We start from the raw sequence: 25,781 nt of genomic DNA, 5'->3' as shown, positions 1-25,781 counted from the left end.
GAGGGTAAATAACGTGACACTCATTTGGCGGAAACGTTTGAGTGTTTCGAGTAACCTTTATTTGTGAATTTCAGGCTTCTATAAAACGTCTCAAATGTTCCCACATCAATCCCCTTCTGCACACAGATCTCGTGGGTGCTTCTGAAAACCATTGCATCTTCCTTCTTCTGATTTCCTCCGTTCAGATTTCCTCTTCCACCTCTGCGTTCACTTACATTTATTTTCCTAATGCTCACATGCCCCTAATGTTTCTCCAGCTTCGATGTTCCTTACTTATTTGCATAATGGATCACAAGTACTTTTCAAGGTTTGTAGATCCCACAAGACTTACAGTTCTTCTTTACCAGCATCTAACAGTAGTTATGAGTGTATGCTTTTGCTGCATCCTTCCCTTTGACACGTCAAGTTGGACTATCAAGACCAATATAATTTGTGGTTGCTGTGTGATATTGATATCTTTCCCTTTATTCTCCGGGTGCTATTCACCTGCTCTTTTTGGTATACAATAAACTAAACACAAAATTAGAAATATTAAGGTTTTCAGGTGGCTTTGTGGTCTGGGCCACACAACACATTACCACAATGACCTAGATTTGAACCTATTTCAAAACAGATCTGAATTGCAAGACTTTTGATGATCAGTCATACTCAGAGTCATAAGTTTTTCACTAATGAGACACAGAAATTATTCAGTATCTCAGTTTGAAAGAAGCCCCACAGTATATTCACAGAGAGGGTGTGTTTACCTCGTAACACAACTAGAGGGGGATATATTCAACCTTCCTATGTGTGTGTGTGTTGCCACTGGCTCTACTCATGTAACAGAAGTGACCTGTGAGAAAGTCCCCCTTCTGAACAGTAGCAGATGTGCGACATTTAGTAGGCGTTGGACATCCCAGATTGACTCAGCTGTTCTCTGTCCTTCTTTTAGACAGAAACCAAAAGGCATTAGCACACACGTTCATTGTTTGGAGTGTTTTCATAAACTAGGAACTAAAATTGAACAATCACATGTGAAAAGGAGATGAGAAACAGAGAGAGAAACTGTGGTGGTATCTTTAGCTTTACTAAAAAGAAGATTCCTTTCTCAGAATTGAAAGTATATGTTTGAATTATAAGTACTGAGAAATCAATAAGAGTTTAAACAAACTAAAACAAATCATCATTTAATGACTGACCTCTCCTCCTGACCTGCGGTTACTTTCTTATTCCATGAATAATACTGGTATTCATTGTGGTTTATTGTGTATGCTTTCCTTGTGTCTAAATATTAACTTTTTTGTACCTTTGTATGCAGGTGGAAAATCCCGATGTGTTTGAAAATTCCAGGCCTCTTTAAATATTTGCACTTTATGAATATGCTATGTAATGAAAGTACTTAATAGACTAAGAAACATTTTCAGATAATGGTGCTTAGGCAAATAATTGCTCCCCAGTGATCCCTCCTAGGTTTTATATCCACCCACAGTAACATTTTTATCACACATTTCCTGTAAAGTCTAATAAAACTAAGCTGGTATGTTTGAGAGTTGAGATTTTGAGATACTGTTCTATGGTGACTGTGGTTTGTGAAAACCAATATAGATAGAGATACAGATCTTCCACCCACATTTATTAAAATGTTGTGACTTTTTTAATGTCAATAGTTAACATTTAGATACATATACGACTTATTTTCAAACACTAAATATAAGCAAGTAATTCAAAGTACCTGCTTAATTTCATGCAAGCTAGATTAATAATTAATAGAGTTACAATAAGATTTTATTAGGTGCTTTTATCATCAAGTAACAAACCAATAAAGTTCTTTAAATGTTTTACTTGCATTGCTTGTTTAACATAATTATTGAAATCCCCCTAAACCAACGTTTATTTAAAATCCTTGTCAAAGAAATCTCTACCATTGCTATTTACTGACACTGACAAAAAACAGATGTATGTGCTCTACGCAAAAACTGAACAGACACAAAAGAAGACAATTACTGCTCCTTTTGGGGAATTCATATTTGTTTTCATTGTGGAAAACAAACAAAACCAATATATCTTTATAAAAAAGGCACCAAAACTATTGCCTTAATTACAAAAAGCAAAAGGGAAATCCCTAAGTTCCAGTCCAACAGAGGGTTTTTGTGTGGCGATATCTTGACAGCCCTCATTAGCAATACACTGTAAACCGTGAATTCACAGCAGTGTACAAGGGCAGGTGCAAAAGCGGAAGGAAAACATTTGGTTGGAGAGTTGAGAGAGATGAACTAGCGTCACTGATGTAGTCACAACAGGAAGCTCATCAGCCGAGTGGGAGGGGAGTTGAGTAAGAAAGGAAGATATCTGGAGTGACCTTTGTTGGTGATCTTTTTATTTCTTATAACAGGTCAGTGAGAGAAGAGCTGCTGCTTCTGCTCTGTTTTAATTTATCAACACAGATTTGAACACACATTGTTGTGGAGGGAAGACATTCCTACAGTCAGATTTGCTTCACTGATGATTTGAATAGTGGACTTTTTTGGCTGCCAGTGTGGATTATGACTCAATGATAATAACTCTCCAGCTACCAGACATGGATATATACGATAACAAAATGTTTGTCTTCCTGATTTTATACCTCAATCTTGTGTCAGGTAATTCAAAACTTTTATTACACAATATTTTAAATCAGTTGTTTTTATTAGGTTTAATTTCTATTTGTTTTACAGTGGTTTGGTTTTTCATTATTGTAGAATTATAACAGTCATGGTTAAACCGTAGATGAAATACAGAGAGGGAAAATGTTTAGCTGTCACAATGAAACCTTTAAAAAAAATGTTTCGCAATAAGGTTTCCATAATGAAGGCATCAGGGAGGGAAAAGAGAATAACATAAAACATTTATCAGAAGTGTTCCTATTTCACTTGGGTAAATTAGTCTTACAGTACAGTGGCAATGGGTAAATCCCTGTTCCTTTTATGGAAAACCCTGTGTTAAATCATCTGAGATCCCACAAACGATTTGCAAGATCAATGTGCATTTTTATCAACCAGATTTCTCTTTCGCCTCATGAACACGCCCTTCTATCTAAAGATAAAGCTTCAGTATTTGCTTTGAAATGTAAATGTTAAAATTAGCACTGAACATACATTATCATTTACTTAATTTTTGCAGGACTGGTCCTCCCTCAGCCTGAAAATGTGATCGTGAACATTTCAGAAGGGGAGGTTAAAGTACATTGGAAACATCCTGTGGACGCTCCCCCAAACCCCCACTACAATGTACAAATGTCAAAGTATGTTTAACTTTTTCTTCTCACAAATGTCCTATTTTTAAATATAAAAATTGTATTCTTTACTCCTTTACCTATTCACTTCACTTGACTTAAATAATTAACAAGCAAAAATGGACTTTTAATGAAATGCCAAATTTTTTTCAATAATTTATTTACTCCTTTGTCGTATTATGTTTTCTGTCCTTAGGTACACTGAGCAATGGTCCATCGTAGCTGGCTGCACAGGGATCAAAGAAACCAACTGTGACCTAAGCAGCCTTATACATGACTACCGCGCTTCCTATAAGGTCAGAGTTCAGCTGGTTGTAGGAGATAACATGTCTTTGTGGACACATAAGAAATTCCTCCTAAATACAGGTAAGCGTAGTTGGCAGTTTGTCAGATACATCATAATACCATTTTTAAAACCATGCATTTGGGTTTGTTTAGGCAGTTTGAGCACACTATAGGGTTGTTTGCTTACCCCTCTCTGTTCCTACAGGTCAACTGCAGCCACCCTCCTTCAATTTGTGGGCGACTTCCAGCACTATCAAAGTTTATATTCACCAAAAACCCATTCTGAAAGAACTCTTTCCTTATGGGGTCACCTACACCATGTACCTGGAGGAGACAGGACAAGACAAAAAGGTGAAATATGTTAAATAGAAGTAAGAGAAACATTTTGCATGTCAATATAAAGTATATGCAATTTAAAAAATCTGAATCTTATAAATCCAAGGCTATACTTTCAAAAGTTGTTGATATTGTTCAATACCTTGACCTGCGTGTCATTTTCATTTCACTTTACAGAATACCACAGCATACCTGGACGATAACGTGGCTGAGGATCAGAGGACTAAGACTTTCAGATCCCTCCACTGGGGGAGAGAGTACTGTGTCAGCATCAAGGTCGAGGCCATTGGAGCTCTGCCCAGCAGCGGGGTGTCCCCAAAACAGTGTCTGCTGCTACCAGAGCAAGGTGAGAAACAAAGCTGAGAGACAGCAACATTGAACAGCAATCACAGTTACAATTGTGGTTACTTGATTTGTTTGCCAATTAAAAAAACAAAAACACTTAAGACTCATGCTGGTGGGATAAATAAAATAGAAATAAGGAGTAGAACATTGTCCATTAAAATGTGTAATTGTGCCAACAAACAAAACAAACTCTCTTGCTGCAAACAGGTATGGCACACAACTGCCAAAAAATATCTATAAATCATGCTTAGATTAAAAATTGCGCATTTAATAATTCTTAAAAGGAATAGTTTGAATACACACAGGCAATATAATTTCACGGCCAAAATTTTGTCAACAGGATTGAGAGTGGCTTTGTCCGAATGTAACAAAAAAAATGTTACACTTCTAAACTCTTTAACTAACATGTTATGTCTCCTTTGCACTAAAACCCCTCGTAAAACTGTATGTCTAAATGTCATTTTGACCACACCTTTTTATTTCCCAATTCTCAGTGTTTGTAGTAGACAAAACTAAGTGTTTGCTAAGTTCTAATTCAAATTTTAATTGGCAAGAAATCGTCCATGTATAATAGAGAAAAGAAGGAAACCCCTTGCTCCTTTTAAAGTCTGTACTGTTTTTTACCTTCCAGAGTGGTTCATAATTGCTGTATCATCCTTATCGATTCTGGGTGTGTTGGCCATCATTGCGATCATGGTAACCATCCTCTTGTGCTACCTCAAAGGTCGAGAGAAAACACCTGCTGCATTGGTAAGTATATTTAATTAATGAAAACTGGAATTAATAACTGTTACACCATCAAGTGAATTAGTTTTACCTGCATCACATTGACATTAGCAGTTCTGAAATTGTTCAGTTGACAACGAATAATACAGCTAATTTCTGTGTTCTCCTTTTTCACTCAAGAAATCCCCTGTGAGTGGCTGGCTTCCACTTTCCGTTCGAGAAGGGACAGTAGAGGTTGTTACAGACAAAGCATGGTTCCTGTCCAGCTACAGAACAGAAGTAGAGACCTGTGTCAAAGATCCGATGACACATGTTACGGTAACAGAGGACGATGGAGAGGAGGAGAGGAGGACTAGCATGGACAGCGGAGTCAGCATGGAGTCCAACTCTGTAACAAACAACGAGGGAAGTCCTCCAATGAGACAAGATGACAGTGGCTGTGGCAGCTTGGGAGGACCAGAGAGCTCCACAAGCTGTCAGGCAGATTACCCCCTGCAGGATGAGAGGACTGTTACCAACACTAGGAAGAGGGAGGATAGTGGGGTGGGGCTGGGCTGCCAGGTGGATATATCTTCCATAAACCTAGATGGACAGGACAGGGGGTCTCTAAAGGTGGCTGGGAGTAATTATCGCGGTCAGGGCCCCTGTGCTGTGCAGATTAATGTCTGTGATGAGCAGGAGGTGTTTAAACAGATGCTACCTGACTTGGTTTTGGCTGATGTGGTGACAGGTTACAGGGCTGGGCCTCAATCGTGTATCTGCTCAGGAGCAGGTCAGTGCACCTGGTGCCATAAACAAGGCCATTATGAAGCCGAAGTCATCAAACAATACAGAGCTGTGTGTTTTGAACATGGACAAGTGAGCAACAAATGTAATTTTGTGGACTCTTACAAAGGGGGGCTTACATTTTCAAGATATCACAAAAAAACACAAATGGACACTGTTATAGTGGATGATTTAGATACAACTTTAATACAAATGGGGAAGACTTTCCCTTTGCTAACAACTCTATTACCGCTTTCCTCAGTGGACGAAGTACAGGACTTCAATATGAACAATGTGTCACTCTCTCTCTGTGACGTACAGCTGACGACTGAGTGAAACGCCATGGAATGCAACAACGCTATTTATAAAATTATGCTGAGACAACAAGTCCATGTGCTATGCTGGAGCAATGCACACCCTTCTCGCCCATGACACACTTTCTATTCATAAGAAGAAGCATTAGTTTGTTTTGTGGGGGAGAGGAAAAACTTGAGAATAGAAAAGGGGGAAAACTGTAAGGAGAGAAACAAAGCAAGCAACATGTTGTTTTTCAACTTAGGCAGGAACTTGAGGTTAGACCACACAGCTGCAAGCTGTTAGCTGTCAGTTGCAGTTTCAGCAGCTTTTAGAGGCAGACAATCAACTGACAAAGACTTTATTCAACCCTGACTCGATATATTTAAAACTGACTAAAATAGTGTATCCCGGAAGTGAAACTGGTGCGGGCAGCAACGCAGAGGAACGGTTTGACAGTTACGCACTTCTGGACATTGTGATCTCTCCCTGACTGACAACCTAATAATTACACTTTTATGTTGGTAACCAACATTAAAAGATGCTATATTTTTTTTTTAACCACTACTTAAGTATTAGACAAAGTGTATGACTTGGAAGCCACTTTAAAGTAGTATGATCTTGTGCTAAACAAAGGAGTTCAATTTCCCTACTATAATTTACGATGATGTGCAGGACATTTTAATCACAGATGTGAAGCATGTGACATTAATATGCAAAGCCAATAGGCATAAAGTGTGTCTGAGCTACTTCCTTTTTTTTTTTTCAACAAAATTGTTTATTTATTTTGTATTTCTGTCAGTATGTGTGTCTCCTATTCTACATGTTAATTAAATACATGTTCTGCCTATAGTGTTTCGTAACTGTCACACATTCATACAATACAAGATACCGAAGCACATGAAGTTGATTTCATGAAGCAAGAATCATCGAACCTCAAGGAAAACCCTGAAACAAAGGATGGAAATAGTTAGACAAACATGACATACACTCTGCTCTATATGGGATCCCCATATGCAAATTCTGTACAAGAACTAGAGTGTTGGCTTTGAAACTTTTCAAGTAAGAAATAATCTTTTCCTCTTTCAGGTTTCCACTCAGTTCCTGTGCTACATTGGCAGCGAACAGAGCAAATATTGTCAACAGGGCTGAAATTTCAGACACTCAAGTGAAAAAATATCTTTACATCTCCCTTTAGTTAAATGCTGCTTTATGGGGATAAAGCAGATCCCACACAGTACTGGTAAAATCATGTGACATACTTCTTGACATGCGGCATTAAGTTGAGGGGGAAGTGAGACAACCTTTCAACAGTTCGGAGAAAGAAAGGATCCTTTTTAGAATTGCAAATAACCCAGTTTACTGATTTTACACTACATGTCCACTGATGATGAACAAATAGATCATAGTTCGATTGTGGTCAATGTTTGGCTGGATTAACCTGTTAGGAGGCCTTGGGGGGGACCCTTTTTGTCAAGCCACTACTACACCAGTGCCTCCAGTTCTCGAATACTGGAGTTAAACTGTGTGCTGATTTAAATTCAACACAAAACTCCCTAAATTTCATTTTGACGCAGTGTGCCTCTACAGGAAAGAGTGACACAATGAGCTAATTGGCCAGGACCAACTTAAGTTTCTTTTAGAAGTCGAAAGTCCACATCACACTCAGAGTTAATAGTGGACAATTCCTTTATTTAATAAAGACATTGTCAAATTATTTAGATCTTAGATACATTTTGTAATGAACTTACACTGACTCCAGACAAACGCTGTGAGCTAATCTGACCCCAACAAGCACAAGCAATAAGTCGAAGGATTCATTGTCACCTGGCCTCACTCATATCAATATTTGCAAATCAAATCACGAGTGACTTTCCAGGAGCTCTACATGAGTTATTGCAGATTGTGTCCACACTTACATGACTTTTTGCAAACCCACACAGCTGCTTATAGTTAACCAAAAATGGATTCATCATCACATAGCAGAAATTAAAGTTGAAACCTAAATTGTAATGAGTGGATAAGAAGCATGATATGTATTAGGGAAAGAAGATTGAGGAAATATTTGTATCACAAATTACTATAAGGAGTTGATGTAAGTTTTGCTAAATAGGAAGCCTGAATTTAAAATATTTTTGAAATAACATGTGCAAACTACTAACCATTAATGTTCTTTTATGCATGTATAACTTGTTGTGACGGAGTAGAGAAGTTGACCTTTTCTTCCATATCGTAGGAAGCTCATATCAGAAAAACACGTCAGATAGAAAAACATGTTTTGATTTCACGAAGGTAAAACTATGAGAGTTTCAACAACTATCGAAATTAGGATGAAGGTAAACATGTAAATCAGTAAGGGAAGGCACATACAGCTTATAGGAAACTGATCTGCCTGGTTTCTGTGGTTAAGCAGTTGATGTTTTGATGTGTCTGTGTGTGTGACTATACACATACTCCAATTTGAACCTGAGAAGCCACAACATGTTAACTTTACACAAACTTTGCAAGGACATTCACTGAATGTTTTAATTTATTTTCCAAATAAATCATAACTCGTAATTGCTCAATAATGTTTAAATGACATGGAGGTACAATGTTGCATACACAGTAGCATGATACGCCCCTCTTTCCATTTAAAAACAAGGATGCCCTTTTGATGATTCAGGATGCAACCAAAAATCAAACTTAGGCGAGAGGTAGTAGCATGATTCGAAAGCCTGACATCACACAAAGTTATGTATATAACATCAAACAAATCCCTTCTCAGTATTCAGGTTAAAACATCGAGATGATGCGAAGGAAAGTGACAGGCATTGGGAGAGTCTTCTGTCATGGTGGATGCCAGAAACAACTGCCAGCATGTCGACATCACTTTATGACATTGCTGATGGAGAAGGGTGGAGGAGACTTCTTTAAACCAACTTTTCTGTAGGTAAAGAGATCAAACACGCCATGTTTACCCATGCAACCATGAAGAAAATATAAATGAGGAAATAAAACTTTGTTTTGGAATATCTACTTACTTAAGCACTTTGTCCTTCAGTGACGGCTCTATAGAAATAAAGGAGATAGAGAGTGGATTTATAACAAGCAGGACAGATACAGTATAGCAGTCTTGATTTTGGATCATCATAGAGCAGTTTTAGTTTTGGGTGATGTTGTCGAGTGCAAACCATAAAGAAAATATATTTCCATACACGTTTAAAAGTATTTAAAGGGCAGTTATACCAAAAATCATCAAGTTTTTATTTTATTCATGCAGGTTTTAAGATACCGGCCACAAAGAGTTGTGCCTTGATTCCAAAACAGAGAAACATATATTGGACATTGTTTCATTTAATCTGGAATCATTTAACGTCTACACAGCTTAGACCCCACAGTCAGCACACATTTCTTAGCCAGAAAGTAGTTCCTACTCTATGACAAATGTTCACAAAGATCTTTGGATTATTCAGAGTAACAAGCCCAACAACATGTTTTCTGACCCGGGAAGACAAAAACAAAGACATCTGCACGCCCCAATACAAAACAAAAGTATTATTATTTTATTGATGACTTAGTAAAGCTCTGCTCACCCTTTTTCTTGCAGCATTTTTTGCAATTTGTGCATTTGTACTTGCAGCAGAATTTCACAATGGCAATGGTGAAGAGGACAAACAGGATAGCAAAGCCGACAGCAATCCCGACTGCCGTCGAGTTTACCCTGCTCGCTGCAAATGAAAACACAGAGGCTAGAGAATTAGATAATAGCCGTAGATCAACACACATAATCTTACAAGCATCTGAAGAACAATAAACAAGCCAATCAATGACAAAAAGGTTTGTTTTGAATTTTACAGGGCAACATAAATGATGACCAACTGAAATAGTCGTCTTCCTGGCTGCCTGAGCTTAATTGGATCAATATCAGTTCATTATGAATGAATATTAATCAGGAAATCAATCTCTGGGGAAAATGCTGCCTCTTCATTCACCTTAGCAGCCTTTGGAAAGTATACAGGGATTTAAGAAACTGAAATTCAGCAAGTGGTGGCAAGTGATGTAAAAGGCTTAGACTTTTATTACATTTTCCTATTGATTTCTCTTAACTGAATTAGTATCAGCAGCAGTAAATGCAGAACTATGGCTTACTTAACCTTCTAAATTGTTTTCACTGTTTTACCTTTACAGAGCTTGTAATGTGCAGGTAACAAGCTAAGCTGTATGACTGTGAGAAATGTAAAACAACAAGCAACCCATAAAACACTGAACACAAATGAAATAACTAGCTTATGTTGGAAATCAAGAGCAACAATATTGTAAAATAAACCTAAAGAGAAAGATGTATCTGAATCACCAAACAGCATTTAAAAAAGGTGTTAGCGGGCATCACATATTTGAAATTAAAACCGTACCTCCATTTCCCATAGCTGACAAGCCAGAATCGCCGAAGTAATTTCTTGTCTCTCTTCTATTGTCCTTCCTGTCCGTTCAGAGGTCAGCTCTGTCTCTCACTTACTTTACATCAGTCTTCATTAAATGATTTGTCTTGCTGTGTCACAACAGAGTACTCTTTTTGTATTCTTTCTATGCCTACGTCTACCTGTCCATGTCCTCATACCAGTCATTCCTTTAAACTGGTCCATCAGCCTTTCTTCCACCCTTTTCTTTATCAACACATGTTTAACAAAGCAGATTGTGTGGCCTGTTCTCACATGGCCACAAATGCATAGCAACCTTTGCTGGAAGGTTCTCAGAAGCACTTTGATACTTTGTAGTTTAATGAATTTCCACAAAACACTTGCCTTTTGCATGAATGTCTCACTGAAATACATCAGGAAACTTGGACACGACTGGAAACTGGAACATTCTGGACTTGTAAACCTTATGGACAGCTATTTAGAAATCAAAGCTTGGCCACAACATCCAGTGTCTTAGGTTTGTACCTCAGGATAGTTCAAGAAAGAGGCTGCTTCTTTTTTCCCTCTTGACATCATTTACAGCCAGGTAGCCAGCCAGGTTAATAACACCTTAATCTGGTGGTGCATGGGGACTCCTATTGGATGAGTGAGATACTGCATTTCTTCATCATCATTGTTGAAAATACTTTAGCGCTCGCACTATACTTTGTGTATTATATTTACAAACACCTGCACTGAAAAAAGTACCAAAACATCTGACTTAAAAAAAAGTGTTGGTACACTTAAGAAAAATGTTTTGAAGATTAAAAAAAAGGTCAAAGGTCACACGACTGTAGGGGGCAGTGCTATGATCTGGGGTTGCTGCAGTTGGTCTGGTCTAGGTTCAGCAATGTTATGTGCCCAAAGAATGAGGTCAGCTGACCTGAATAAACTGAATGACCAGGTTATTCCATCAATGGATATTTTCTTCCCTGATGGCACGGGCATGTTCCAAGATGACAATGCCAGGATCCATCGGGCTCAAATTGTGATTCAAGATGATCAAAGAGTGGTTCAGGGAGCATGAGACATCATTTTCACACATGGATTAGCCACCAGAGAATCCAGACCTGAACCCGATTGAGAATCTTTGAGATATGTCTATATAAAAGTGCTAATTCCCTCAGCCCCAAACATATTCTTAGAAAAATGTTGTCAACAAATTCAACCAAACCAAACTCTCAGTAGAAATTGAGACGAGAAACACAAACTATAAATACTCTGTCAACATGCAAATTTTCATAGATTTGTGAATCTTTGTCTGTGCATGCGTGTCTCTGTGTTCATGAGGTGAGCGGTATTTCAAAGCAAAGAAACAAATCTGTAAATCTTTAGGGTTTTGGCTCCAATTTTGAGGAAACAATTTCATCTGGCTATCGCATCTCAGGTAGAGGTGTCATTGATCCTCTTGAGGGTGATTAAGGCAATAATAGATTATTAAGTTACGAAGGCCTCTATCTTCACATCTATTCCCATGTCAGAGGAAATAAACTGCTGCTAATACATGAAGCCAACTTATGCTGCATAACAATTGATGTGCTTTCTCACGAGACAAATACTTCCTTGTACTGTAAATCCATTATTTAATATTGCCGGTCAGGTGGGTGGCAGCTGAGCGTATACAACATATGTTGTTTGTTTTATCTACTCTAATAATGTTTGATTTTCCTTCTCTTTCTTTTGTACTGTACCAAATTCAGTTTCTCCTATTACTTAAAATCCACAAACATTTGGGTTTTTAGGTTGGACCAGGACAACATACATTCTTTAGGTTTCAGGGAACATAAAATGGGGAAGTTGATAACAAATACCCCTTCAAATGACAATAACGACAACATAATATCAAGTTACACAAAGTGCACACCTGTGTGGACAAAGGTGGCTTTGGTGGCTCGACTGATGGTGGTATGCATATGTGTGTGTTTGTATGTGTGTGTGTGTGTGTGTGTGTGTGTGTGTGTGTGTGTGTGTGTGTGTGTGTGTGTGTGTGTGTGTGTCTCAGAGTGAGTGAAAGAGAGAGAGAGAGAGAGAGAGCGAGAGAGAGAGCGATAGAGAGGGGGAGAGAGCAAAACAGAGTTGTTTGCAGTGGAAGTGGAGGGAGAGGTGGGATGAACGGAGGTGTACCCTGTTAAATCAATAGAAGGTCGGTCAGGAAACTACTCAGAGAAAAATTCAGATTATTGCATGCAGACACCAGCAATACTTTTCTCCAACCAGTTTTCTAACCAGATGCTTTTCTGAAAAGGAGTAAACGGGTGACAACTAAATTACAGGTGAGGAAGAGAACAGTGATGTGGGGAGTGACGTCTGCTTGAGAAGAATGCTATTTTTATTATTTCTGCGTATTCAAACATTAACCACCATAGCCTTAACATTTTCATTTTCTTAAAAAACAAGAAAATCCTTGAGTGTGAGAATTGAAGTATGAATGTCCTGCTGTATTAAGTGAATTTCTTTCTAGTTTATATATAGCCAATGTTTTATTGTTGTATTACTTTTTAGAAGTTAGTTCTATTTATAGATAAGTGTTTGATTAAAAAACGGCATACCATCCTTATCAGCTTGTCTCATAAGGATGAATAATGCTTTAAGGAAAGTTCCACATTTTAAATCCTAACCCTAACACCTTGGATATTGTTACATGGGCTGGGATATTGAATTTAACTGCATAAGAGACATTTTAGTATGTATACTTACTGTACAAAAGTGAGTATCATTTTCATCTTGATAAGGAGTTATGTCTTTGATCTGCCAAGTGACCTAAATCCATGATACATAATCATTTGCTTTCTAGTAATCATGTTAAAGTAGCTTCCTAAACCATAAAGTAAAATATGCTTTAGGTAGGTAAACTTAAAAAATCATATAGCTCCTTTCAAAGTTGAATCAACTTAATAACCTGATTGGCTGGAAGAGAATGTTTTGTAATTGGACTACAGTTGGTTTCTATGCTTTGTTCAAAAATGGTCCTGCAATCAAATTCTTCCAGAAAATGTTTCAAAAAGATCCCTGCTTAGGTTTCTGAGAAGTTTTAGCAGAATATTTCAAGTCAATGAGAAATAAAATAGTTTCAACATTTTCCCGTTGGCAGGCATCGTATTACATTGTGTATCTAAAAAGAAATAGCTATAGCTCTCAGTAGGTTGGACTTGTTAATATGTAACCCATCTGGACTTTAAACCGTTGAGGAAGTCAGCAGCGTATTAAGTTCTCCTTCAGTTTAACATACACCCAGTTTAAAACCAGCGCAGGGGATTTCATTGATAAAAAATAATGAAAAAATGAATGTCATCAGTTTGATATTGACTGTTTTTGAATGTCATGAGGGGATTACTGATGGCACAATAATACAAATGCGCAAACTTTTCTTTACGTACATTTTTTTTGTACCAAACTGGTATTCTAGTTAAACTATATTGACTTTACTTAAGCTCAGTGAAGCAAACACATAACATGAGTGCTTACTCCAGATTTAACACAAGGTTAGAGTCTCTTTATGTCTTGGCAACCCTATGGAAACCATAATATCAACAAGGTTATGGGAGGTTGTTGGCTGAAAGAGTCCTTGTGTGGAGAAGGTTCAGCGGTCATTGACTTCAAAGTGAGCCCAGCTCTATCAATGTATCTATAAATCTATTGATTTCCATACCAACACCTTATACATCTATCCAGTTGTGTATTTGCGCATTTGCTGTATACTTTGACACAATTTAGTCTAGAGTCCATAGACCATACTTTATGAGAGAGGAAAAGTTAGGAGTCATCTTAAGGGTTCATAGTGCAGATAAAGCAACACAATCAGCTGCTGTTTCTAACAATGTCTCTTACTCTTCAACTAACCTCAGCCTTTTTTCTCACACTTCAAATATTTTTTCCCCTCAGTTGTCTATGCTCAGTGTCCCATAACAGTCACAGAGACTTAATTACTAGGAGCACTGGGCTGGTGACCAAAGTGGTCATTGACTGAATCCTTAAAAAGGTAATTTAACACTGCAATCACATATTGAATAAATATCCTGCTGGTTTTTTATATATAGTTTGAATTGTCCAAGCATGTTGCATATCTGGCAACAATCCAATCAAACAGACAGTTTCACTATTACTGCCAAATGACATCCCTGACTTTAATTACAAATGCAGCATTTTAAAAATAACTTATGAATATCACTTTTCTGACATGCGACTTTAAGGTTGAGCCACATGTTTGGTCCAGCCTAACATATAGAGAAAGCATTCATGGATTGTCATAATTTTTTATTCATGGTTCCAAGAGCATTTTTGCTAATGAGTTTAATGATGCACTGACCTGTTTAGCCGTGCAGGTTGACATTTTAGTTAATTTGTGAAATGCCTTGACAGCTATTACATGGATTGCCATACAGTATCATTAAGTACAGTCGGGTATTTATTTGGTTCACAAACACCTGCTGACTCCGCAGTATGTTACCGTTGTGAATTCCATGAGCTCATCTATTGTAATTCATTTAATGTTTTTGTCATATTCCTGTTCTGTTCATGCTAACATGGCAAAGCATGAGTCACAATTTCATGTCAGAAACTCCTGACTGACACCAACTGACTCATTAGACTGTCAAAACAACAGCTGAGAAGAGATAACACACCTAAGCCTCAGGACATGTTACTGCACACACACTACGCCCTACTAACATAATGTTGAGTCTGGGTTTTTGTGTGTGCATACATGTGTCACGTTTCTGCTTTAAGGTTATTTGTATCTAAGCACATGAATATGTTTGGGTAGCATTTGAGAGGCTTAGTGGCACTTGAGGAGAGCTAGCGAGTTAAAGACACTAAAGGGTGCAACAAAAAGAGAGTGTGCTTTATGTCCAGAGGGCTTAAAATGTTTGGGGTGGGAGGATGTCTGGGAGGAGGGACAGTGCCGAGAGAGGAGGGTTAAAGTTTCAGGTTACCTGAAATACTTTTGTTTTGTCGGCAAGGCTTGGTCATTCAAATACAGCTCTCACTGAATTTGCGTGGCGTCAAAAAAAACAACTCTATACTCCAGCATTTTTTATTACTGCGTTAGGGTTTGAAAGAGGGACAAGTCAGGCCCCCAGATTCAGTTACACGGCTGTAAAAGGAAAAAAGGGGAAGGCAAAAGAAAGAGAGACCGAATCAATCCAGGTTGTGTAGTTTAAGCCATTGGAGCAGGAGGGTGAGAGGAAGAGGACGAAGGACATTCAGGGGACAGTGAGTAACTGCGGAGTCCCACCTCCAGGGAGGGAGGGTAGTGTTTACTCTGTGCTCCTAGGCCTTACCAAAAAAGGCTTAACATCATGTGGGTGAGTGCAACTGAAAAATAATCAACGTTTTCATTTTTCAGATCAGGTCACTGCTCAGCATTAGGGGCGCATATCCTGGTCTCAGGTTTGCTATCATACTGACATACAAAGATATGTTGTCATACTAAAGGTACACTGTGTTTGCTTACTTCGGCTCAACCAGTTTCTGTAGTAGGCTACTGGCTCATAACAGCAGCAATGTTTCTGCATGTCAGCGATACTATCTGCAACTAAACAGGAGAACTATTAGCAGGAGTTGGCTGGGGTTGATATGTTAAGCATGCCTTCAGCTTTATATAGATTATCTTATCACAGACGTGTTATCAGTGATTGCTTTTGGTGGCGATGGAACATGTTTCTTAATATGATACGGCTTGTATATTAATACTGTTTAAAGTTCATTTTACCTTTAGATTAAGCAACACAACATTTCTTCAGAATGTATCTGTTCCCCTGACCCACCTCAGTATTTGAATGAACAAATGTGTTTGGACCTAGTCGTGTGTTAGTGAGTGCAGCCTCTTAAAAACTATCTATAGTGTGCATTTCTGCCCTTATAAAAAGGGACATGGCCAAGATATCTAAATATGCGAGGACTGCACTGATATAGATCTTTGATTAAAGCTCGTCTAACATGTCACGCGTAGCTTTTCAAAAGGCCTTTTGTGAACGTTTCAGCTTAGAGGAACATAATCCAACAAAGCAGCAAGGCGAACACCTCGTTTGAACAAAAGGTTTATCATGTCGAGGTTTTTACCTGTTAGGGCTGACCCAGTTATACTTTTTCAGGTCTGGTTCCTACTAACGCCGGGTTTACTGGCTATGGGTTAATCTGAAAACAGAAACAAAATCAGGCTTATCACATTAGCTCGTTCTGCAGAAGAGAGAGACGTGAGATGTGGAAATGCTTCGCTATCGGTTGATTTCAAGGTATCATAAAATCATATCATAAATCTTGCAAATGTTAGTCATGGTACAAATTATGACTTCCCAGAAGACACTATTAATACTGTATATGTCATGGTGTGACAAAACAGAACTTGTTTTGTCCCGGTATGTGTTTGTCCACTCTCGGTAACATGACCTTCTTTCTGGTTTTGCAGGTTAGCAAACCATGTATCATGCATCTCGCCTTTATTCCTCTATGTCTATTCAATTAATATTGTTTTGATGAAGACCTAGTTCCTACCAATGATTTTTTTCCCACTAAGCTTCCTGGTATACGAGAAAAGTCTGTATGACTCTTTTGAGGCTGGGTTTTAATAATCACATTTTAAAATTAAACAATTTGTTCACATAGAGCAATTGTTGTGGGACTATTGTGCATGTTTTTAAACTAAGATCTTTTTAGGCTTCTTAAACTGTACAGTATGGCATGTAATATAAGGTGAAACTGCACGTCACTTACAAACAACTTAACAACCTATTTGGAATTTGAAAAGAGATGGTATCTTAGAATCACGTTATACCCTGTTACATAAAGTGTAACGTATATTGTTACAGACAAATATGAAACAAAACAGTATTTTTACTATAAGTGAAAACAACGTATGTTAGATAATAAAATGCTGCAGGGCTAAATGGACAAGTGAAACATTTTCTTGTTTCCAGAGAGTGATATGACAAATAGCCTATGTAGAGTAAATAACAAAGTTTCTGGGTCTTTGACATTGCAGCTTTCATGCTATGAGTTGTACCATATAATTTGAAAAGCTGTCTCATATAAGAGTCTCTCAGCTGCACCTCCAAAAAAAAACAAAAAACCTGACCAACAAAAAACTTAGCCCGTGTTTTGGTGTTTACACACTTTGCTTCGTTGTTGCATCCGACAACAGCCCACTGTGGATGTGAAACAGTTATTTTATCGGAGAAAAGCTTTAAATGCATGTTTAGCCAACAATGTATCAAGTGTTGTAATGATATCAGATAATATTTTAGTATACAATGATCAAGGCCAAAATAATTCATAATAAAAAAAATATCCATCCAATAATTCATCTTTAACTTTCTTTACTCTGTTTTTCTCTCCTTATTAGCAGATTAATTACAAGAGCAACAACTAAACGCATAGATATTGTGTGCGTAGGGGGCATTGGGAAAGAAACAACACTGATTTAAGCGGCACTGGATTACTTAACCAATAATATGTGTATTTAAACATGATACAAAATATATTTTTGCTATAATCATGCAAACAACAGTATCAAGGGACTTAAATTTAACAAAAATGCAAATACAGGATTTTACCTAAAACTTAAAAGCAGAAGTGAGAACAAGGGGAACAGCGTAAAACAGGGTCCCTATTAGTTGCTTTGCTTAGCTTAATGTTTCTGGCATTTCCTCATTGAGTCACAGAAGTTTCTGCAATCAATTTCAAACAAGTCAACAGACATAAACGCCACTCTAAATATGTTTGTCATTCAAACAACGAATGAAAAGCTGTGAGCACAGGACAAAGGAGGAAGAGTATGTAGACAAAAAGTGCTCCTTAAACCGTCAGTAACTATACCTACCTATATCTATTTAAATCATTGAAATAGGCAAATCATCCACCATACAGATGTGATACATGGGCTATAATACTACAGAATGAAACGTATTCACCTCTCACCAAAAACATGCCACACTATCCATATACCAACTAGGAGATTAACCAAGAGAGCACGGATAACACAGAACATGTGAACAGCTACAAAACAGGAAACGGGTTCAGTTTTAGTATTTCAGTAGGAAATAACTATATAAAGTTTTTCACTGCAATTTCCACATTCAATTGATGTCTGAGGCGCAGCTAGCCTAGATTTGGACAACACAGCAGGTGTAGGCCTATCCTTGTAATTATCCTAGCTTTGGGACAAATAAAGGATTTCTAATTCTGATAGCACTCAAATTACCATAGTTCACTTTGAAATGGTGCATTCACTCTCACCTACTCATAGAGATAGGAAATATGAGATCACATCACATAAGTCACCGAAAAAGTAAATGCTTAATGTAAAAAGTAGAAAGTGAACTCATTATATTACTTTAAAGTGGGTATAATCGATCGTTGTATAATACAATGTGTCAAATTGACAAAGTATTGTGATATGAATTTGACAATAGTGTCTCATAGCATTGCTTTGGCAGCAGAAGGCAGCTGTTTTCAAATCGAAAATCTTTTTGTTGCGTTTCGACCATGCATAATTAGTGTTTGTCATTTAGGAATGGAAAGCACAATATCCAAATACGAATGAGACAGTGGTTCGTGCTGATTGTATGTACAAAGAGGAAAATAAATAACAAAAAACAAAACATAGGCTACACATTATATGTTTTGTTTATAATTATTGATGTATTGAAGTGTTTATCAAGCTGGTTATGGTGGAACTATTTTCAATTACTTTATTTACTGCTGGGTAGCATGCGAATTTGAACCAGGTGTCACTAAAGTCGGTTTTAAGAGTTTTAAGATCCTATTGTTTATCATTATCTGCAAAGTAACTAAAAGTACAATAATTACCTCTGAATTGTAGTGGACTAGAAGTACAAAGTAGCATAAACTGGAAAAATACAAGTACCTCAAATTGTACTTAAATACAGTACTTAGTTACTAAACACCATGCCTAACTCCAAAGTAAAGAAGCCCACAAGTGACCACCTACGTGTCCTGTTTAAACCTCAAACAGATAACATGGCATGGTGGTTTAACATTCATCCTGTGTGTGGGAGCTACGATACGAGGCCTACCATAAACACGATAAACTAGCTTATCGATAGCCCCTGCAATAGATAGTTGACCGCAATCAAGCAGTAGTGAAGCCTCGGAGTTCAAACAAACCCCAACTCAACAACGTCAGTATATTTACCTGTGGTTATTCAAAGCAAACATGCTAAACAAGTCACAACACTAAAATGTGAAAACTACTTACCGAGAGTCGCAGCTTTTTATCAACACGAGCATCAAATTAGCAATGTTTCGCCGAATGTTCGCCCCGGGCCGCCGCACTGAGATTTACGTTGGAAGCTAACTAGCAAATGTTACGGCCGGACTTACAATTCCGATGTTAGCCTAGTCCTTGAACGCTTCATGAAAACATAACTGAAGTGCTTCTGTTAACTTTAATTTAACATAAGCAAAGTGTTTGCAGGTTTAAATAAATGTAAAGTGAGTCTCAAGCACAGTTATGAATTAATATACCCAGGTGTTTGTAATCAAGTAATCATCACTGACTTGAAACAACAACAACAAATATTTTCATTTTTTAAGTAATACGAGGGGAAAATCACTCAATTACTCATAAACATTTGTTTGAAAGGGTCAAAATCAGAAAAGGGTGGGGAACATAGCTTTGAAGGATGCTGCCTCATCTACCTGTTGCCTATTGGGACATAACTACTGTCATTCATTTTGTAATTTTCCTACACACAATGCACTGGATGCAATTGTGCAACAGCGATACAGCTGATCCTTCAGGACGATACTTCAGTAACATCACTCAAGTATCCTACATAGGATTACTGTTCTGTCTCTACAATATCAGTTGCATTTGAATGGAAGACTTGCATGTCCCAATAGACACTGCCATATTACACCCAACAGTAGGCTACCATACATTTAAAATATATCCTTTTCATGGTGGGATTGAGGAGTCTGTCCCATAACAGGTTATGGGAAACACCTGCAGTTTACGTTGCAGGAATGCACATGGGTGTAACGTGTGAACTCATAATGGCAAACCATGTTCAATGTGTGAACAATCTGTAATCCTTGTGGGGCTCCTCCCAAGGATAGGCATTGTATTCTCCATGTTTTATACATGGCTTAAGTGTTCTAGCTTTGGTGTTATGGACGGATAGTAATAATAATTATGTATTACATCATTTAATCACGATCACCTGAAATAATGCCATGCGCACTGCTGTTTTGACACCTGTGCTCACCTTCCCTTATGTACCCTTGTCATGTTTTCACAGACAACTGCCCAGGTACCTGAGGACAGCAGTAGACCGTTGAATATCACACAGCAAGGTAAGCTGTCAATTGGTGTTGGTTTATGTTTACTTTTTTTGTGCGTAATGAATACCATGTTTAATACTGGAAACTGTAATATTCTGAATACCTTATTGAATACTGGAAACTGTAATATTGACTTTATTGAGAACTTGCAGAACTTTTAGTACACGCTTATCTTTTCTCTTTGATTTCTTAACTGTACTTCTATTCTCTCTCTCTCTCTCATCCGCATTAATATATTATTGTCTATCTTGTGTTTCTTTCTCCCTTGCTATGTATATTTTTTTTCTTCCCAGTGGTTCCGCGGCCAGGCCGCCACAGAAAGCCCATGACGGCTCCAAAGCCTCAGAAAGAGAAGGCGTCTAAGAGGAAAACAATAATTCTGACTGTCCTGGTAGTTGTGGTGTTACTGGGCATACTGGTCACTGCAGCATACTTTAGTGAGTCACACATCTTGGACATGATTACTTACACAGGATAACATACCAAACGAACAACTCCTTTGTTTTTGTTGATCAGGCATCACTGCTTCGACACCAGACAAACATGTTTGTAAAAGTGTAAAATTGTTGACAGGATTCAGGTGTATTCATTGTATTTCAAATCATCCAAGCAAAATGATGTCTTACCTGTGTTACACCCTTCTCTTCCAATGTGCCTCTCCTTTTCCCTTTAGTTAAGCAGCTGATTGACAGCAAGTATTTCTTCTGCAAGAGTTCAGTGAAGTTTATCCCGATAGAAAAGGCCTGTGACGGGAATAGTGACTGTTCTGGAGGAGAGGATGAAATTACATGTCTATCAAGCTTTAAGGTCAACACTACCTTTCCAGGTAAAACAAACACCTTACTCTCAATCCCTTTGTCATCACAAACAGACTCAAAAACAAAGTTGGAAAAACATATCTTACTTTGTGTGCCATTCCTCCCTCCAGTGCGGCTCATAACAGATCAGAAGGTACTGCAGGTCTACAGTCCTGGCCCAGGTTGGCGGAGTGTGTGTAGCGATGACTGGACTGGGGTACACACACAGACAGCATGTAAACAACTGGGATACACATTGTGAGTTTACACATGAATATACAGTTTATATATATGATTATACCATTGCAGAGTTTTTGTTGCAAACTTAAAGACCATGTTGACCTGAAATCAAGTGTTACATCCTCCCTCTTTTGTCTTAACAGTAACCCTCAAAGCAAAGGTGTCACAGTGGACACTTTGTTGTCAACTCTGAAAACTGGACCATTCACAGCTATCAGGCCTGGGACTACAAAAACACCCATTCATCAGGCTACTATAGATCGGTGAGAAAGGCATCTGTCATCAAACGGGATCAGAATTTACTCTGTGTTATCTCTTTTTAAATCATTTTATGACAAAATGCAGCTGTTGCTGATAGAGGGCTGATTCCCTTCTGTCTTTGTTTGCTATAACAATCTTCAGTTATATTTGTTTTTTCTTTCAGCTTTTGAGTTCAAGAGTTGTTATCTTTACAGTTTCTGTTCCTAAAAGATACAAAATTCCAGTTTGTGTTCCCTCTTTGGCTTAACCCTTATGAAAGTCAACACAAAAAGTCGGGTAGTTCACTCAAACAAAGCAGAAGAGAAACAGGCAAAGTTCAGCATAATAGTGAAGTTGGGCAAAATGTGATTGTGTATTTTGTCTGTTGCACGTATTGTGCAGACATTTGTGTGTCATGTGCTACTCTAAATACAGGATGAATTACTTTTCTCCTTCACAGCACTGTATGCAAATCCGGATCTGTGGTTTCTTTGTCCTGTTCAGGTGAGTCTAATTTTAGAAACATTGTTTGCAGGCAGAGTATGTCTCATGGCTGTTGATGGGAAATCACATGGTTATGGGGGCAGTTTTACTCAACAGGCCTCAACACGCCTAGCAACAAAAATATTTCCTAGCAACATATCAGTGTTTTCATTCTTTACAACAAAAAAAGGTTGGAAAGAAACTAGTCTACATGACTTTTACAGTATGAATAATAGGATCTATATGGATTTACCAACAAAGGCGTACAATAAAAGTTCATTAAGAATGGAATTCAGTGAATAAAACATTCTTAAATTAACAAGACAACTTTGTTTATAAGACTGTGGACAGGTGGGCAATCAGGACCGTATTGTTGGGGGTTCGGATGCTTTGATTGATGACTGGCCCTGGCAGGTTAGCTTGCAGCAAGGAGGCCAACACACATGTGGAGGCTCACTGGTGTCCCCACGTTGGGTTGTCACTGCCGCCCATTGCTTCACTGGGTCAGTATGATTTCCACATTTCCAATGAATTTCCATTGTGGTTAATATTTCATACAATTATTCTCAAACTTTCGCCTTGTTCTATTTTTTTGGGCCCTGTAGCAGTAAAAAGGAGCTCAGTCGCTGGAGAGTGGTGTCAGGCCAGACATACATGGGCACTCTAGGAGGTTCTTATGTGGACAGAATCATATTAAATGGAAACTACGATCCTGCACGAAATGACTACGACATTGCAATGATGAGACTCAGCAGCCCGATATCAGTGGCAGGTCAGAGCTTAACGTAATACTTTGAAAACATAAAATATGGATTAGAATATGTATTGCGATATAACTGACCGTGCAATGTGGGTATTCCAAATTGCCTTCACTTCAGCCAGTGTTATCAACACTTTAACTGTACCTTTTAAGTCTTTAAGTCCTAAATTGAAACGCATTTCCCCTTGCAGTGAACCGCAAACCAGTTTGTCTACCTCCTAAAGCCTTTCGCCTTCCTTCGCAAGCCCCCATGGCTGTGACTGGCTGGGGATACCTGGAGGAAAATGGTGAGAGATCTACTCACTACCTCTCATCATTATAAACTATCACTGTGTGAACGAGAACTTCTCTTCTCTTTTGCTATAACACAAATGTTGCCTCGTTTTCTCCCTTTAGGTAATGTTTCTCCTTTACTTCAGAAGGCCACTATTCCTCTGATAGACTGGCTGAAGTGCGCCAGCCCCACAATGTATGGGAGTTCAATAACCCAAAGGATGATGTGTGCTGGTTTCCTGGATGGGGGAGTGGATGCCTGCCAGGTAACGGACCGCTGATTCCAGTCATAATTGATAATGATTAAGAATTTAAAACACAGAGAAGAACATTTTAAGTTATATTCCTATAAGTCTGTAGTTTATTACATGTTGTAGTTTATAGAATGGTCAAATGTAGACGTTCTCTGCTGTTAAGTTGTTTGGATATTCAGAGATGATATAACATTTTATTGTGCTGTATCAACTCCCAGGGGGACAGTGGGGGTCCTTTGGTGTATTTCACTTCCTCTCATTGGCATCTGGTTGGAGTGGTGAGCTGGGGTGTGGGCTGTGCCCGGGAGAGAAGGCCAGGTGTCTACACCAATGTCGAAGAGATGCTAAACTGGATTCATACAGTAGTTGAGGTAAAGAATACCAGTTTCTGTGTTAATCAGTTCAACTTAAATTTCTAAAATATAGGAAGTGCAAAACATACAAAGCTTGCCCTGATGATTTTTACTTTCTTCCTCTAGAAAAACCCCTGAGGTCTTCTGATGTGTTGAGCAGAAACTCAAGACTCCAGTCAAATCTGCCTTGGACCACCAGTGAACTCAAAGGAAGTTTCAGTTTCACTGTGGATAACTAAAGTGAGGAGACAGAGGGAAAGAAAGGAAGTCAAAGATACATTTAAGTAGCAACACAAAATACTTGTTAAACACAGCCAAATGCAAAAACACTGCAAACACACACACACACACACACACACACACACACACACACACACACACACACACACACACACACACACACACACACACACACACACACACACACACACACACACACACACACATGGTTTCACACACATTTTATTTCAGGTGTTTGTGCCATTTCAGGTTCTTATCTCAGGGGAAAGGTATATTTATGTTATGTGTTGCTGGCCAGTCTGGGCCAAATTTACTGTTAATGCATTGGTATCAAATGTGAATATATTTGACCACTGGTTTTAACAAAAGGACTTAGCAATAACTGTAAACTCTGGGAATTGTGAAGAGTTTGGATCTTACCAGACTGGCAGACCTTAGACATAATGTACTTCCTTACTATGTTCTATGATTTTTGTTGTTTTGTGTTGTGTTATGAGGGGTTTATACAATGAACGGCTATGTTAGAAGAGGTGACAGACAGGGTAAACCTGTGTTAAGGCCAGCAGAAGTCAGTGTGTCAGGTTAATGTCAACAATACAAGTGATTATGTTTATGGTGGCAATTCAGTTGATCTGATGGCTGTCCCTTGATGCACCTTTTTACAGATTGATCTACATGAGCACTTTAAATGAGAATTACTTGACTTTACTGTTTGTGCATATCATTGAATTTACTAATAATGCACTAAATACTAACTTTGACCACACTGTTACGTATTCATGGTGCCTCCACACCGAGTTTCAAAGTGCAATCTGATATCCAGCATGCATTCAGAAAACTCACACCATTTAGGTGGTGGCCTCTGAGTTTATGCCTTTATAGCAAAAGGATATTATTGTAAATTCTGAAAAAGTGAGCGATAGAGATAAGTATCTACATTTGTAAATGTGTGTATTCAGGAAAAATCATGTATTTCTATATTTTAAATGGAGTTGTAGCAAATCAAAACAATGCATCCTTTTTATTTGGAATATTTATCCTTTATTGTCTGGGACATGCACTCAAATTAGTATAAATTGGCACTTTAATTTAAAATACAATATTTACATATTGTGTTTTACTGTAGGATAGGAATAGCTTTTCTTTCAAGGTTTGGTGGTTGCCAGTGGATAATATTTGACTGTATGGTATTTTTTGTCGATTATTTTTTATACTGTAAATAGCTTGTAAATATAATAAAGACTTTCTTCTTCAACCTGGCAGTTGGAAAGATTACTTTGTCACACAGTTGACTTGATAATTTTGTATGCATGTGCTTAAAACCGGATCCCTCCTCCTTCTTTTCAGACATCCTCCTTCCAAACAAAAGACACTCTCACCCAAAGTAAACCAAAGAAAT

The 25,781-nt window shown here is 38.1% G+C and overlaps 2 protein-coding genes across 3 annotated transcripts; both read left to right on the top strand.

Moving 5' to 3' along the window:
• Positions 1-2,358: 2,358 nt before the first annotated feature.
• il10ra (interleukin 10 receptor, alpha) lies at positions 2,359-6,849 on the top strand. Its single transcript, XM_063907329.1, has 7 exons — positions 2,359-2,618; positions 3,139-3,259; positions 3,447-3,616; positions 3,741-3,886; positions 4,049-4,217; positions 4,848-4,966; positions 5,123-6,849. The coding sequence occupies exons 1-7, from the start codon at positions 2,531-2,533 to the stop codon at positions 6,041-6,043; spliced, it is 1,734 nt and encodes a 577-aa protein (XP_063763399.1). The 5' UTR covers positions 2,359-2,530; the 3' UTR covers positions 6,044-6,849.
• Positions 6,850-12,539: 5,690 nt separating this feature from the next.
• tmprss4a (transmembrane serine protease 4a) lies at positions 12,540-25,637 on the top strand. 2 transcript variants are annotated; one of them, XM_063907334.1, is made up of 13 exons: positions 12,540-12,713; positions 20,700-20,754; positions 21,036-21,179; positions 21,416-21,568; positions 21,671-21,797; positions 21,923-22,042; positions 22,480-22,523; positions 22,843-23,005; positions 23,108-23,274; positions 23,454-23,549; positions 23,659-23,801; positions 24,008-24,160; positions 24,269-25,637. In XM_063907334.1, the coding sequence occupies exons 3-13, from the start codon at positions 21,068-21,070 to the stop codon at positions 24,278-24,280; spliced, it is 1,290 nt and encodes a 429-aa protein (XP_063763404.1). In that variant the 5' UTR covers positions 12,540-12,713; positions 20,700-20,754; positions 21,036-21,067; the 3' UTR covers positions 24,281-25,637. The 2 variants fall into 2 exon arrangements, with proteins under 2 accessions (XP_063763404.1, XP_063763403.1); XM_063907333.1 differs by lacking the exon at positions 12,540-12,713 and adding an exon at positions 15,380-15,743.
• Positions 25,638-25,781: the final 144 nt, after the last annotated feature.

This window comes from Eleginops maclovinus, chromosome 18 (assembly GCF_036324505.1).
Source record: "Eleginops maclovinus isolate JMC-PN-2008 ecotype Puerto Natales chromosome 18, JC_Emac_rtc_rv5, whole genome shotgun sequence".
Classification (NCBI taxonomy): Eukaryota; Metazoa; Chordata; class Actinopteri; order Perciformes; family Eleginopidae; genus Eleginops; species Eleginops maclovinus.
This window is presented reverse-complemented; position numbering and strand designations above follow the sequence as displayed.